General features: G+C 44.9%; 1 protein-coding gene across 1 annotated transcript in view; it reads right to left on the bottom strand.

Annotated features, from left to right (window-relative positions):
- Positions 1 to 17,461, bottom strand: part of SLC25A17 (solute carrier family 25 member 17) — a 54,982-nt gene that overhangs the window by 20,141 nt on the left and 17,380 nt on the right. Inside the window, exons 5-6 of the mRNA XM_033935086.1 lie at positions 12,305 to 12,421; positions 3,753 to 3,898 (exon numbers count right to left, since the gene is read on the bottom strand). Of these exons, the coding sequence (XP_033790977.1) occupies positions 3,753 to 3,898; positions 12,305 to 12,421 (263 nt within the window). The remainder of the gene's footprint in view (positions 1 to 3,752; positions 3,899 to 12,304; positions 12,422 to 17,461) is intronic.

Genomic DNA, 17,461 nt, shown 5'->3' with positions numbered 1-17,461 from the left:
GTATCAGAAGACCCGAGTTTTTACAGGATTCACCCAGTGGTTTCTCATATGGGTTGTCCCAAAACAGGTTTACATTAAATCTGCTCCTTATATCATTTGCCTCTCAATAAACTAGAACCCATGTAAGTATAATATGTGATTGCTGAAATGCAAATTAATAATAGTAGCGAAATTGAAAAGAGACCATCTTTATTTATATAAATCCAGAGTCTGAGTTAATTTCAAAAAAACATTCAATTAAATTTCACAGTCTTTAGATGGGAGCCTCAATGGCGACAACTCTCTCAAATGTTTTCTTCACCAGAAAAAAAAGGGCTTAATGATGTCATAATTGAAAAAAACTTTATTGTCCCTAAACTAAATGCTTCACCTTGAAATCAACCATTCAATACAGTTGTTCATACTGCATTTAGCTTAGAGACAATAAAGTTTTTTCAATTATGACATCATTATGCCCTGTTGTTTTAGGAATACATCGCCTTTCTGGTGAAGAAAGCATTTGAGGTCATTGTTGCCATTGAAGCTCCAATCTGAAGGCTGTGAAATTTATACTGCCCCTGATGAAGAATCGAAACGGGGTGTTCTGTCGAGCAGTAAGGGGCCTAGATCATAACAGATTAAGCTAAGTACACTGTAACTATATGAACTTTGAATGATTTTTTAAATTTACTGGGACACACTGGATTTTTATGAGGATGGACTTCAATTTTTCTACTATTATTTAATTTGCGTTTCAGCAATCACATGGGTGCTAAAGTTTATTAGTGAATTGTTAGAATAAATGTGACAGGCAAATGATGTAAGGAGCGGACTTATCGTAAACCCATTTTGGGATAACCCATATGAGAAAACGCTGGGCGAATCCTGTAAAAACTTGGGTACCCTGATACTGTATATTCTCTACAAAAAACATATATAGCTAGTACTTCCTGTTTGTTTTTGATTCAAGGAGGTGTGTAAACAAGGTCATGAGTGATTTTTGATTGCTTCTTCAGCATTTATTAGGATGTTTTTTTTTTCTATTGAGCTTTGGTCCCCTATTACTTTTAGGTTTTTCTCGAGGACAGAATTTATTAGCCATTTATTGCTTCGACAGGAAGCAATTCCTACTTTTGGTACAATCTCTTATCCTTGGACTAACAGACTACTGCAACATACTATACCTTCCATGCCCAGCGACCATGATGAAACAATTGCAGACAATACAAAATACAGCCCCGAGACTCGTCTACTCACTGAAAAAATATGACCATATCACAGAGGCATACCATGACTCACACTGGCTTCCAATACAAGCAAGAGTACACTTCAAATTCTACTGCCTACTTTTCAAAGCTATTAACGGAGAAAGTCAAACCTACTGGAATAACCGACTATCCTGGAATACTGGAATAAACTCAATCCTCTTCAACCAGGCACAGGAGAACCCACTCACTATTCACACACCTATCATCCAAAAATGTCAAACGAAAAAAACTATGACAACCTAATAGCCTCCAAAGCAGTTAAACTGGACAGACAAATCACCATTCTGTTATCATCGACCACAGACTACAAAACCTTCAAGATATTAAAACCACTCTTCAAAAAATACATAAACCCATCTAGCACGACCAGTCCCTACCCAATCCCCTCCAACCCTCTCTATACCCTTAATACACTCTAATGTGCTTCTAACTAGAGAGTTGCGCGGGGACAGAAATCCCACCCGTCCCCGCCAAAGTCCCACCCGTCCCCACCCGTCCCCGTGAGGAATCCCACCCGTCCCCACCCGTCCCCGTGAGGAATCCCTCCGTCCCCACCCATCCCCGCGAGGAATCCCCTCCGTCCCCGCCCGTCCATATAAACTTCAGAAATAGTTATTTCATTTAATTATGCTACTGAATTAAAGGCTCTGGTAGAAACCCATTTACAAATAAGCAAAAAGACTTTATTAATTTGAAAATATTAATTGGGAAGAATACATACTTTGCAAATGGGTTTCTACCAGAGCCTCTAATGTGTATAAATTTTTATCAACACAACTAATATACTACTTTATCCTGAAGCAAAATAAAAAAAAAGAAATATAATTATTTTCCTACCTTTGTTGCCTGGTTTCTGCTTTCCTCATGTTCTCATTCAATTCCTTCCATCCACTGTCTCTCTTCCTTCTGCATCTTCCATTTGCTCTGTTACTGTGCCTCTCCCTTTCTTCCCCCTTCCAAATTGGTCTGGCACCCATCTTCTCTCCGCTCCCCCCATAGTCTGGCATCTGTCTTCTTCCCTGCCAGCGTCTTCTCCCTACTCTCTCTTCCCCATTTCCTTTCAGCGTCCTTCTCCCCCCATCTTCCTCATGTCCTGTCAGCGTCCTTCTCCCCCCTCTGTCTTCCCCATGTCCTTTCAGCGTCCTTCTCCCTCTCTGTCTTCCCCATGGCCTTTCAGCGTCCTTCTCCACCCCCCCCCCCGTCTTCCCCATGTCCTTTCAGCATCCTTTTCCACCCCTTTGTCTTCCCCATGTGCTTTCAGCATCCTTCTCCCCCCTCTGTCTTCCACAAGTGCTTTCAGAGTCCTTCCCCCCCCGCCCTTCCCATGGCCTTTCAGCGTCCTTCTCCACCCCTTTGTATTCCCCATGTGCTTTCAGCGGCCTTCTCCCTCCTCTGTCTTCAAGTGCTTTCAGAGTCCTTCCCCCCCTCCTCCCGTCTTCCCCATGGCCTTTCAGCGTCCTTCTCCCCCCTCCTTCTCTACCGCCCCGGGTGCAGCACAGCTGGCCAGGTCCCCTTACTTTTGTGGCACTTCCCCGACCGACTGACAACAGCCCCGGTCCGACAAACCTCCCTGCCCTTAACCGCGAATCTAAATTACCTTCTTACAGCTGCTGTAAGAAGATAATTTAGATTCGCGGCTACAGGGCAGGGAGGATTGTCGGACCGGGGCTGTTGTCGGTCGGTCGGGGAAGTGCCACAAAAGTAAGGGGACCTGGCCGGCTGTGCTGCAACCGGGGCGGGGTGTGGCGGGGCGGACCGCCCCCTCCCTTGGTAGCCACTCGAACCGCGAGGCTACTCTCCTCCTTACCTGCACTGCCTGCAGCACAGAGCCAAACGGAAGTCTTCCCGACGTCAGCGCTGACGTCGGGAAGACTTCCGTTCGGCTCTGTGCTGCAAGCAGAGAAGGTAGGGAGAAGAGCCGCGCGACTGAGTACATCCAGCCCCGCAGGAACCCCACGACCCTCGGAGGCGTCCCCACGGGATCCCCGCGACCCTAGGGGGCGTCCCCACGGGATCCCCGCGACCCTAGGGGTGTCCCCACGGGATCCCCGTGACCCAAAGGGGGAACCCGCGGGTCCCGCGGGATTCCCGTCGTCCCCGTTCCCGTGCAGCTCTCTACTTCTAACTACTCAACAAAGTCTAAAATGCTTCTAATTTACCCAACACTTATCACCTTAAGATCTCGACTTCTCTTTGATAATTCTTATTACCCAACATTTATCACCTTAAGATCTCAACAACTCTTTGGTACTTCTTAAGTAAATATTATGACATCGCTTATGCTATTCCTATTTGGTACTTCTTAAGTAAATATTATGACATCGCTAATGCTATTCCTGCAAACTTTTAATGTAATTCTTGATAACTTTGATGTAATCCGCCTTGAACCGCAAGGCATTGGCGGAATAGAAATGACTAATGTAATGTAATGTAATGTAATAATGTCTTGATCTGAAATTCATGGTAGTTTTAGCAGGAAGCTTGTGCCCTGCCACTATACCTCACCTGTGCCTGGCTCTTCAGAAGCTGCCGTTTCAGCCCTTCATAGAACATGAACTGGATAGCAGGATTGAAAACCAGTAGCAGAGAGGGGAACGTACCATTCCAGAGTGCTAGGAACCCTTCACTTCGTATTATCTGACGAAACGCATCTGAGGAGCAGAAGGAGAAGAATGGATATTAACATTTACTCAAATGATTGCTAGGACATTATTAACTTCTACTGTGATGAACATTATCTTTCACTATATAAGGAGTAAATATCAAAACCAATGCACAACCAAAGCAGGCGTTATTTCAAAAGGGCAATAATTCTTTTCCCATCAATATTCAACTGGCACTGGACAGCATTTTTTAAACAGCTGCCTCAAGCTAAATTAGCCCTGGATATTCAATGGTGGGCCTTGCCTGGGCGCTGGCATTGAATATCCAGATACGACCAGACATGCACTATGCATTGGCACTTATGTATGTCTTTGCCAATATTCAGCCAAGACTCACCTAAGAGGCTATCCTATATCCCTCCCCCCAATTCCAACCCCCATCAACACGCCTTTCTTGCCCCTCCCCCAACATTAAGATTCCCCCAAGAGAAGGCCCAGTTCTGCCCTTGCCCCCAAGGTCCTTTCCAGTGGCACCCCCCAACAGGTCCCTTCAGACCCACTACAACTGCTGTCCTCCCTTCTGGGCTGAAGCACCTGGAGATAGATCCTCGGTGCAAAAGGATATTGCATCTGCATTTCCTGGTGGGTAGATCCTGGCTACAGGATCATTTCCTGCATCATCAGGGTAATGTTCTCCTTTTAGTCTCTGTTGGTCTACTGTGATCTTCTTTCTTTTTATTCTCTGTTGGTCTACTGTGATTTTCCAGGCAAAAGCAATCCCCAGTCCCTCCTACCCTTATTGGCTTTACACAGTTAATTTTATACTTCCTGGATGCCAGAGCTCTCCTATTCAGAATGAGATCAGGCTATACTGTTATACTCGGATAAAGAAGTGCAACAATAAGGATGCAGTGAAAAAAACAAAAAAGCTTCTAAAAAAATTGAGAGCACTCTAAAATATACATTTAATAGGAGAAAAATCTTAAAAGAACAAGTTCAGACCATCAAATAAGAACGTAAAAATAGCCATACTGGGTCAGGCCGATGGTCCATCTAGCCCAGTATCCTGTCTTCAAGGAGGCCAATCCAAGTCACAAATACCTGGCAAAAACCCAAATAGTAGCAACATTCCATGCCACCGATCCAGGGCAAGCAATTGCTTCCCCCATGTCTGTCTCAACATCAGACTATGGACTTTTCCTCCAGGAACTTGTTCCAACCTTTTTTAAAACCAGCTACATTAACTGCTCTTGCCACATCCTCTGGCAACGTGTTCCAGAGCTTAATTATTCTCCGAGTACAAAAATATTTCCTCCTATTGGTTTTAAAAGTATTACTCTGTAACTTCATCGAGTATCCCCCTAGTCTTTGTAAATCTTGATGCAGTATAAAATCAATCCACTTGTACCCGTTCTACTCCACTCAGGATTTTGTAGACTTCAATCATATCTCCCCTCAGCCGTTTCTTTTCCAAGCTGAAGAGCCCTAACCTCTTCAGTCTTTCCTCATATGAGAGGAGTTCCAATCCCTTTATCATCTTTGTTGATCTTCTTTGAACCTTTTCTAGTGCCGCTATATCTTTTTTGAGATAAGGAGACCAGAACTGAACGCAATACTCAAAGTGAGGTCGCACCATTGAGCAATACAGAGGTATTATAATATTCTTAGTCTTGTTTACCATCCTTTTTCTAATAATTCCTAGCATCTTGTTTGCTTTCTTGGTTGCCACCACACATTGGGCATAAGATTTCAGTATATTGTCCACGATAACTCCCAAATCTTTTTTTTGAGTGCTGACCCCCTCCCCCCGCCAAGATAGACCCTAGCATCCAGTAAATCAATATACATATGAAAAGATAATCTGTATATTTCAGTTAGACAACCAAAGATCCCAAATAAATATTAAATAGTAAAAGGGGCAAACCCAATCCGCAAGGCCTAAGTTGCATAACCTTTGCCAACAGACCTCTCCCTTTCTCTTCCCAACTACCCTCCTATCTAGTATCTCTATCTCCCCTCCACACCATTCCTTATGTCCAACTTCTCTCCTTTTCTGTTCCTTCCCTCCCTCCATCCCATTGTCCACCATCTCTATCCCTCTCCTCTGTTTTTAGACCCATTATTTCTTCCACTTCCCCTCAGTCCGACATATGCATGTCTCTTTGGACTCTGACTTCCCTCCCTCCATGTACTTCTACACCAGGGCTCTCCCTTCGTGTGCTTCTAAAGAAGGGTTGCCCCCCTTCCCCCTTGAAGGCCTGCATGTTTTCCCCCTTCTTTCTAGCGTCCTCCGGCTTCCCGGTCTCACCTTCAGGGAGGCCTGCGGAGGCTCGCTGGTTGACTGTGGCGATGCTGGTGGGCTGCCGCCAGCCTCCGTGGTGTGTTCCCTCTGCCGTGGTCCCTTCTTGAACATATAGGGCAATACCTCCTCCTTTCTGCCCTGTTCTGTCCCTTCCTGTATAGCTTGTATCCCTGCAGTACTGTATCCCATTCGTTTTCATCATTCCACCATGTTTCTGTTATGCCAATGATTTCTAGTTCATCGCGTCTTGCTATTATCTCTAACTCTCCCATTTTGTTTCTCAAGCTCCTAGCATTCGTGTACATACATTTAAGTTCCCTTTGTGATCCCTTCTTGGGCTTTCTAAGCTTTGCAGCCTCTACTGTGTTTTTCTTGGTATCTGTTTGTGCTCCTACATTGTCTACCTCGTTTGCTTTGTGCTCTTCTCCCCCTATGTCTGAGTAGTTGTCCGTAGTTCCTTCTTCGGGGCATTTCGTCGCCCAGGCCATCGACTGGTGGTCGACTGTCGGCTTTCCCCTGACCTTTAGTTTAAAGCCTTCTCAATGACCCTCTTCATGTTGCCTGCCAATACTCTTGCTCCTTCCTTGGAGAGGTGTAATCCGTCTCTTCTGTAGTACCTGTTTCTTCCCAGAAACGCAGTCCAGTTGCGCACGAAGTCAAAGCCTTCTTCTTCGCACCATCTTCTCATCCAGGCATTGATCACTCGCAGTTCCTCTTGCCTCTTCTCATCCACTCTTGGTACTGGGAGGATCTCGGAGAAGGCCACCTTCACCTCCCTGACTTTCAGTTTTCTTCCGAGTAAGTGGAGCTGGCCCTTCATTTCTTCCCTGTCATACTTCCGTCAGCTCACATCGTTGGTTCCCACATGGATAAGCACAGCAGTGTCCTCTCCTCCTGCGTTGTCAATGATTCTGGTGATCCTGTTGGCCACATCTTTCACTCTTGCTCCAGAAAGGCAAGTGACGAGTCTATCCTCTCTTCCTCCTGCAGTGTGGCTGTCCACATGTCGTATAATGGAGTCTCCTATGATGACCCCATCTTCTTTATTCGGGGGTTCCTTGGGGGTCGTAAGTCCACATCCATAGTGCAGGGCCGATCTTCTCTCTCCTATGATACATCCCCATGCAGTCTCCCTCTTCCTCTAAGTGAATGGTCGCCCTCTATCTCTGCTTCAGACCCATCAGTAATAGTAGTGGTGTCTCCTCTCGTCTCGTCCATGCCTTCTTCATAGGTTGGTTGGGTACAGTTCTCCAGTCCTGGGACCTCCACATGTTGCTGGTGGGCTTCCTCAATGAATCTCTCTAGCTCCTTGATCTCTTCGCTGGTACCAGACTCCAGTAGTAACTTCTCCTGTTCGCAGATTTCCTCTTCAAAGGTGAGGAGTTCTCTTAGAATCATCACTGTCTCCTCTAGCAGCTGGACTTGCTGTTTCAGACTATCCAGCTCCATGCACCAACTGCAAATGTATGCCTGAGTCCCTGAGGGGAGGTAGTCATACATATTGCAGCTGGTGCAGAAGACTGGAAAGCTCATCTTCTGACTTCTTTGGGCTATCATTTCCTGCTCCCTTTTTGAGTTGTCTGGGCTATCTGTTGCGAACCTTCTGTTTCTGTCTGCTGGATGTGACCCCTTGGTGTGTGGTGTGCGAAAAGTGGTCTCTGTTGTGCAGCTAGCTGAAAAAAAAAAAAAAAAAAAAGGACTTGCAGCTTATGTTCTAGGTCACTCTGCTGGGCGGCCTAGTTTCCTGGCTCCTTCTTAAGGCTCCTTCGCGAAGGCACTCTCGCTAAGGCGAGCACCTTTGCCGCTCACCTTCGCTGCACACTGAATGGCTGCGCGCCGTTGGCTCCCTTCCTTTTAAGGGGGAGCCCTGGCACTGATGCTGCCTCTGGTGCGGTGGGGGTGGGTGGAGCTCCCTCTCGCCGCTACCCCGATCTGCCTGTCTTCAGCTTCCTCCCCTCTGCCTCTCCTTCTCCTGCACACAGCCGAGAACCGCCTTGCGCTCCGGCTCCCTTCCTTTAAGGGGGAGCCCGGGCGCTGATGCTGCCTCTGATGCGGTGGGGGTGGGCGGAGCTCCCTCTCATCACTACCCCGATCTGCTTGGTTTCAGCTTCCTCCCCTCTGCCTCGGAGGATCTCGAATCATAAAATAATGGTATATATTGAAGAACTAAGGACAGTGTTGGGCAGACTTGCACAGTCAGTGTCCATACATGGCTGCTTGTTTGAGGATGTGCTGGTGAGATGAGCTGTAATGAGCTTTGATGGAGAATTCACTAGATGGAACCTAAGCACAGTACCAGGCAGGGCTTTGGGTTCTGTCCCAGAAATAACCAAGATGGAAAATTTAAATTAAATCAGTAATTTAAAGAGAGGGTAAAGTTGGGCAGACTGGATGGACTATTCGGGTCTTTATCTGCCATCATCTACTATGTCACTATCTAACAGTATGAAAACAGCTCTTGCTTTATCCAAACCAAAATGTCATTACATGCTAAGGCCTTTCCAGAAACCTCAGCAACACAAACTGAGCAAACAACTTTATTAAAAAATTGTCTTTCTGTAGCTGAAACACTGACCTATGAGTGACAAAGCATTCTTATCTAGAAAGACAAATTTCAAATCATGCTAGTCAGTTGTTGTGGTATATCAAACTGTATATAAATAAAATAAATAAATTTATCCGTCTTTATAAATAGCATGAATCTTTTTGAGAATCTGTTAACTTACACCAGTCAAATGGAAAGGGAAGTAAAAGGGATGGGATTTGATTATATACCCATCTTTCTGTGGTTACAATCAAAGTGGACTTAATTCTAAATGGACTACGAGGACCGGCGCAAGGTGTAGAAGGGACACTGGGAAACAGTGATCACAATATGATCCACTTCAACCTGGACACAGGGGCAAAACATCGATCCAGAACGATGGACATAGCACTGAACTTCCGAAAAGGGAATTACGAAGGATGAGAATCATAGTGGTGAGGATATATACAACATACCAGAAGCCGACAGGCTATACACAGGAAACGAAGACGGGGAACTGACAGGGTTGACGGTCAGTCTAGAAGAGGTATGCAGGCAGATTGATAGGCTTAAAAAAGATAAATCCCCGGGACTGGACAGCATCCATCCGAGGGTAATCAAGGAACTGAAAGGGGTTATAGCTGAACTGCTTCAACTAATAGCCAATCTGTCTATCAAATCAGGAAAGATTCCGGAAGACTGGAAAGTGGCGAATGTTACACCGATGTTCAAGACAGGTTCAAGGGGAGATCTGGGAAACTAAAGACCTGTGAGTCTGACCTCGGTACCGGGAAAGATGGTAGAGGCGCTGATAAAGGACCGCATCATTGAACACCTTCACGGACACAATCTGATGAGGACCAGCCAGCACGGCTTTAGCAAAGGAAGATCTTGCTAGACGAACTTACTGCATTTCTTCGAGGGAGTAAACAAGCAGATAGACAAGGGTGACCCAGTCGACATTGAACATAAGAACATAAGCAATGCCTCCGCTGGGTCAGACCTGAGGTCTATCGTGCCCAGCAGTCAGCTCACGCGGCGGCCCAACAGGTCCAGGACCTGTGTAGTAATCCTCTATCTATACCCCTCTACCCCCTTTTCCAGCAGGAAATTGTCCAATCCTTTCTTGAACCCCAGTACCGTACTCTACCCTATTACGCCCTCTGGAAGCGCATTCCAGGTGTCCACCACACGTTGGGTAAAGAAGAACCTCTTAGCATTCGTTTTGAATCTGTCCCCTTTCAACTTTTCCAAATGCCCTCTTGTTCTTTTATTTTTCAAAAGTTTGAAGAATCTGTCCCTCTCCACTCTCTCTTTGCCCTTCATGATCTTGTAAGTCTCTATCATATCCCCTCTAAGTCTCCTCTTCTCCAGGGAAAAGAGTCCCAGTTTCTCCAATCTCTCAGCGTATGAAAGGTTTTCCATAACTTTTATCAGATGTGTCACTCTCCTCTGAACCCTCTTGAGTAACGCCATATCCTTCTTAAGGTACGGCGACCAATATTGGACGCAGTACTCCAGATGCGGACGCACCATCGCCCGATACAACGGCAGGATAACTTCTTTCATTCTGGTAGTAATACCCTTCTTGATTATACCTAGCATTCTATTCGCTCTCTTAGCGGCCACTGTGCACTGTTTCATCGGCTTCATTGTCATGTCCACCATTATCTCCAAGTCCCTTTCTTGGGTACTCTCCTTCAATAACAGCTGTACCTCGGGTTTCTGCTTCCCACATGTTTGTACTTTACATTTCTCAATGTTGAACTTCATCTGCCATCTCGTCGTCCATTCCCCTAGTTTGTTCAAGTCCCTTTGCAATTCTTCACAGTCCTCTTTAGTCCGAGCTCCACAAAATAGTTTGGTGTTATCCGCAAATTTTGTTGTATATCTGGATTTTCAAAAGGCGCTCGACAAGTTCCCGCATGAACGACTGCTTCGAAAAATTGCAAACCATGGAATCGAGGGTGAAATACTCATGTGGATTAAAAACTGGTTAGCGGATAGGAAACAGAGAGTGGGGGTAAATGGACAATACTCAGACTGGAAAAGCATCATGAGTGGAGTGTCGCAGGGTTCGATGCTCGGGCCCGTGCTCTTCAACATATTTATAAAAGACCTGGAAATTAGTACGATGAGAAAGGTGATTAAATTTGTGGACGATACAAAGTTATTCAGAGTAGTGAAGACACAGAAGAATTGCGAAGACCTGCAATATGACATAAACATGCTCGAGAAATGGGCCGTGACATGGCAAATGAGGTTTAACGTGGATAAGTGTAAGGTGATGCATGTCGGTAACAAAAATCTTATACACGAATACAAGATGTCCGGTGCAGTACTCGGAGAGACCCCCCCAGGAAAGAGACTTGGGAGTACTAGAAACAAGTCAATGAAGCCAACTGCGCAATGCGCGGTGGCGGCGGCGGCGAAAAGGGTGAACAGAATGCTAGGAATGATTAAGAAGGGGATCACAAACAGATCTGAGAATGTTATCATGCCACTATACCGGGCAATGGTACACCCCACCTGGAATACTGCATCCAGCACTGGTCGCCGTACTTGAAGAAGGACATTGTACTACTCGAAAGGGTCCAGAGAAGAGTGACTAAAATGGTTAAGGGGCTAGAGGAGTTGCTGTACAGTGAAAGATTAAAGAAACTGGGCCTCTTCTCCCTTGAAAAGAGGAGACATGATTGAAACATTCAAGATAATGAAGGGAATAGACCTACTTAGTAGATAATGACAGGTTTTTCACCCTCTCCAAGGTAGAGAGAACGAGAGGGCACTCTCTAAAGTTAAAAGGGGATATATTCCGTACAAACGTAAGGAAGTTCTTCTTCACCCAGAGAGCGGTAGAAATCTGGAACACTCTTCCGGAGGCTGTTATAGGGGAAAGCACCCTCCAGGGATTCAAGACAAGGTTAGACAAGTTCCTGCTGAACCGGAACGTACACAGGTAAGGCTAGACTCAATCAGGGCACTGGTCTTTGACCTAAGGGCCGCCGTGTGTGCGGATTGTTGGGCATGATGGACCACTGGTCTGACCCAGCAGCGGCAATTCTTATGTTCTTATGGTTTAAATGTTATATAAGAACATAAGAACATAAGAACTGCCATTTCCGGATCAGACCCATGGTCCATCGAGTCCGGCGATCCGCACACGCGGAGGCCCAGTCAGGTATACACCTGATGTAGTTTTAGTCACCCATATCCCTCTATGCCTCTCATAAGGAGATGTGCATCTAATTTGCCTTTGAATCCCAGCACAGTGGATTCTTTAATAACCTCCTTTGGGAGAGCATTTCAGGCGTCTACCACTCGCTGCGTAAAACAGAACTTCCTGACATTTGTCCTGGACTTGTCCCCCCTTAGCTTCAAACCATGTCCTCTTGTCCGTGTCGCGTTGGACAATGTAAATAATTTATATACAGGTACTTATTTTATTCCTGGGGCAAAAGAAGGTTAAGTGACTTCCCAGAGCCCAAGGACCATAGTGGGAATCAAACCTGGTTCCCTTGGTTCTCAGCCACTGCACCAACCATTAGGCTATGCCTCCATAAGTGGAAGCCATTCCAATCTTCTGCCTCCTTATAGATAAAAAGATGCTAAAATTTCAAAGACTTACCAAGAATGCCCTTGTAGTTAGTTGGCACAATGTCATCATTTCGAAATTTGGCTCCCTGCAGCTTCAGCCGAGTATTTACCACCCAGAGCGGCGTGGTTACCAGCACATTCACCACACCTGAGAGAGGAATGGCATGAAGAAAGAGAAAGGAGCAGGTGACACAAAACAGGCTGGATTCCCTTTCACTTACTTCTATTTGAATTCATTGTTCTGCTTTTGTGTACCCTGCAAAATACCGATTCATATGAGGAGAAAGAGCTATACTGAGTTATTGTACTGACAACTTCTCAAACTAGACTGAGGATGCAAGTTCCATAGTCCCTGCCACCAATGTAGCACTCACTGTTACGAGTACAGCCTCACCCTCTACTAACATCACCAGGCTAAGAATTCCCCGGTATAGCACCATTCTCCAGAGATGGATGTACTGAACATTGTTAGTGCAATGAATATTAAACTCTCATGGTGAAACAGGAAATAAATTAAGCACATTTAACCTAAAAAGGAAAGAATCCATTAAAAATTATTTTAAGGCTCATTCCATCTTCCTCTGCGATCCTTTAAATGACCACAGATTGGGGTTTCTAAACCCCTCCCATGTATATTGGGAATCTACCAAAAAAGGGTGCTTTTTATTTGTTGGTTCTATTCCTCTGGAATGGGCTACCTCTTTCTCTCTATTCACAGAACTCTTTCAAAAAATTTAACACTGGACCTTAAAACTCACTTTCCTTAACCTTTGATAGTTAACAGTAAGTAAGGTCTGGATAAACTGGTTTATCTGGTTGAGGAAGCCTGTCGGTCTAGTTTCTCCCTATGTGCCTATGAAGAATTTGAATTCTCTGAACTCATTGTCATTAGTAGTCCCTCCTGTGGAGATAATTTGAGAATTGTCAAGAATTTGTTAACTTTTATCAATACTATAATTCTATTGATTGAATAGGAGTCTATGCAGCTGGAGGCTATAGCCTTCTTGGATCTGGTGCCTTTACCTTGTCTTTGTCAGGGGGAGGTGAATCAATTATCTCAGCCTACAGCTGTTTCTGAGGTGATGGATTCAATAAAGCATCTTCCAGTCTATACGTCTCCAGCGATTTTGCTGGTGATTGATGCAGAGAAGGCCTTTGATAAGGTCTCTTGGCCTCTTTTAATGGTCATCTTGCATAAGTTTGTTATTACTAGCAGGTTTGTTTATTTTTTATATAATGGCCCAGTAGTTAGAGCCTCAACATCCTGAGGTTGTGGGTTCAATCCTAGTGCCGCTCCTTGTGACCCTGGGTAAGTTACTCAACCCTCCATTGCCCCAGATACCATAGTTAGATTGAGAGCCTGTCAGGACAGATAGGGAAACCACTTAATTGTAAACCGTTTCTATCCCATGTACTGTCAAATGTATCTTTATTGTAAACCGCTTCAAACTTCACGGTATAGCGGTATATAAGAAATAAACTATTATTATTATTATTAAAGAGTACCTGATTAAAAAAAAAAAAAAAAAGTACACTGCTCTGAACTTCTTCAAAAAAAAAAGGGGGTGGTATATTAAGATACCAATAAACATAAAAACATAAATGCCGTAGCCTGTCTGTGATTTAATGGGGATTATTCTGAATTTTTTTCCTTAAAGCAAGGTACCCGCCAAGGCTGTCCTTTATCTCCCCTGCTTTTCACTATGGTTGTGAAGCCATTAGCAAGGGATTCAGGTGTGCGCGGAGGTTCGAAGCATACAGGCAGCAGAGAAGGAGCACAAAATGTTGCTATATGTGGATGACATACTTTTTACTATCACTGAGCCATGGAAGTCATTAGAAACTATTTTTGGCACGTTTGACAGTTTTTAGTTCAATGTCTGGTTTTAGAGTTAATGTTATTGTCTCAAGTGTTAAATCTCACTGGGTCTGATACTGAACCACAAGAGGCAGCAATACCAGATATTTATTGTCAGGGTTGCCTGCACTGAATATCTGGGAAAAAGTTCAGCGGCTTGAACTTAACCAGCCAAGCCATTTTTCATCGGATGGCCGGCTAAGTTTAACGTCCAAAGATAGATCTGCCTTTTAGGCCTGTCTATCTGGTCGCATACCTTAGCCAGCCAGCTGATGAAAAATCGACGGTAACCGGCTATGTTGTATGACATAGTTGGTTATCAGGCTATCTGGCAAGTCCAATATTCAGCGGGAGATAGCTGGCTATCTCATGTTAAATATCGGCAGAAAGCTGGCCAAATGGGACTTAGCTGTCTTGGAACCGTTCCCAGCTGGCTAAGTCCTGCTGAATATCAGGGGAATTGTATATAGCGCTTTTTTGACTGATTTGAAGGAAGCAATCCCCTTTTGGTGAGCCCCGCGCTCCATTCACTATCTAGGGACCAATATTTTGGCAGATCTGATTAAGCCTTTTCATTTGAATTTTCCTCCTCTTCTACATTTTTGCTGACAGACCCTAACAGACCAGTGGGAGGGTTTGCGCCTTTCATGGGTAGGCACAATTAATGCACTTAAAACGGTAGTACTCCCTCGTTTTCTCTACTTCTTTGCTTGTCTTCCTTTTCCCAAGGTTTTTATGCCAAATTTGCAATGGAGGGCTTTCTCCTATATATGGCAATGTAAGCCTCCATGGGTTAATTGAGTTAGAATGTACACAATGCGCAAACATGGAAGAATGGGGTCCTGTACTTTGAGTTACTACTATACTATGCTGCTCAACTTAAAGTGATTCTGAAATGGGCTTCCTCTCTGACTAAATGCTGGGTGCAGCTAGAGCAAGCCTTGACTTGTGGCTTCGGGCGGCTCCCTGGGTCTCTAGACTTAAATTGATTTTGGTGGATGCTCCCTATGGAGCTATGTGCACTCTGTCTTTGGGTGGGAATTATATGGATGCTTTTTTCCTAACCAGATGTAGGGTCCCGGTCATTCGCGGTATTTTCTGACCGCGAACCGCCGACAAGGAGAGGGCAGCGGGAGAGGCAGGAAAGAGCAGCCAGAGCGCTGCAAGTGAAGGAAATCACTCGCGGTACGCTTTGACACGCAGCTCCTGATTGGATGAGGCCCAACATAGTGCAGGAAGAGGCGGTCGGAGTATACCGCAAGTGATTTCCTGCACTTAGGACACTCCAGCTGCTCTCCTGCTGCCCTCTCCCGCTGCCTTCTTAAGGCTCCCCCATGAAAAATCATATTCACGTTTTTTTGAGATTCGCGGGGGTTCCTGGAACAGAACCTCCGCAAATCTCGGGGGAGTACTGTATATACCAGGGGTGCCCAATAGGTCGATCGCGATCGACCGGTAGCTCGCCAAGGCAAAGTGAGTTGATCATCCAGGACTCACTTTGCCTTGGCGATCTAGCGGACCGATCAATCTTCCTCTCCCCGACGTCAATTCTGCCGTTGGAGAGGAAGTTCGGGCCAGCCAATCGCTGCCTGGCTTGGTGGAACTTCCTCTCCAACGGCAGAATTGACGTCGGGGAGAGAAAGATTGATTGGCCCAAAGCAGAGAGAGCATGGGGCGGCGGCGGCGTTATCCATTGGTGGAGTTTGGGTCTTGTTCCCCGATGGCAGTGGCAGTGGCTTGGGGAAGGGCAGGGAGAAAGAAAGAAAGGGGGCAGGCAGGGAAACAAGAGAAGGAAGGAAAGAAGAGAAACAGAAAAAAAGAAAGGGGGCATGAAGAGAGAAAGAAAGAAAGATCAGGGAGAGAGGAAGAAAAAGTTGGGGGAGGGAATGAGGTGTGGAGGAGAGGCAGCATACAGGCTGAAAGAAAGATTGGATGCACAGTCAGAAGAAGAAAGTGCAACCAGAGACTAATGAAATCACCAGACAAGGTAGGAAAAATGATTTTATTTTAAATTTAGTGATCAAAATGTATCTGAATTTATATCTGCTGCCTATATTTTACAATATGGTCCCCTTTTACTAAACCGCAATAGTGTTTTTTAGCGCAGGGAGCCTATGAGCGTCGAGAGCAGCGCTGGGCATTCAGCGCAGCTCCCTGCACTAAAAACTGCTATTGTGGTTTAGTAAAAAGGGAGGGGGGTGGGTATTTTGTCTATTTTTGTATGGTTGTTACTGAGGTGACAGTGCATAGAGTCATCTGCTTTGACCTCTTTGAAAAAACCCCGGAATAGAAATGTTAATTAACATTTTCTATGCGTACAGTGTGCGTTGTGTTTTTAAAAAATGTTATTGTTGGTAGATCATTTTGACTTGGTCATTTTAAAAGTAGCTCGCGAGTCAAAAAAGTGTGGGCACCCCTGGTATATACAATATGCTTCTGGCTTTCATCCTGGGGGCATTACTGTGGTTTTTAGGAGATGGGAAGAGAAGGGTCTTCAAATATTTGGTCAGTTAATTTCTGCAGGAGCTCTAATCTCTTTTGAGGCACTTTGGGATAAACATGGCTTACCCTTTCAAGAGTATTTTTACTTTCAATAACTTACAGATTTTATGCATCGGAAAGGTCTGCCTCATTTGAATAGGAAGAATAACGCCCTTTTGAAGGTGTTCTGCATGGAGACAGGGGTGGGGCTTACGTATATCTTGGCTGTACTGAGCTCTCATTCTTTGCAGGTCATTGGTGTTAAAATATGAAGACAAATGGGAGGCCCTTCTTGGTCACCCTCTTCGCAGTGGGAAGCAGTGTATGTTAGAATTCAGACAGTCTTTATCACAACTAATTTGATGGAGCATGGTTACAAAATGTTGTTTCAATGGTAAACTCCAGTGCACCTCCAGAAGATGTTTGGTACAGGCAACACAAACAACACAAATAAAAAAAAAGAGTTAACTTTTTAATCCACTAAATTGTATCATAGGACTCCTAGGGTATGTATTCCTCTTTTCACAGAATTCTCTCACAGTTTATATACTTGGTTAGGCCATGCTTTCCCCATGGGATCCAAGTATCACTCTTTAAGATAATTTGGTATGTCACACATGCAGGATTGGCACTTTAATTTTATCTTAACACTTTGCACCTCTAAATTTTGGTGGTTTTGGCACTCTACTCATTGGCATGCACCATCTCAAATGCTTACTTTACATATCAGCAGCCATTTTTTTCACATTTATAGATGACGGCACCAGTCACATTTACACCACTGATGTCACTTGGACCTAATTTTACTTTATTTCACATACAAAATATGAGTTTAATACACACATCATA

The sequence above is a fragment of the Geotrypetes seraphini genome, chromosome 2 (genome assembly GCF_902459505.1).
Source record: "Geotrypetes seraphini chromosome 2, aGeoSer1.1, whole genome shotgun sequence".
Lineage (NCBI taxonomy): Eukaryota > Metazoa > Chordata > Amphibia > Gymnophiona > Dermophiidae > Geotrypetes > Geotrypetes seraphini.
This window is presented reverse-complemented; position numbering and strand designations above follow the sequence as displayed.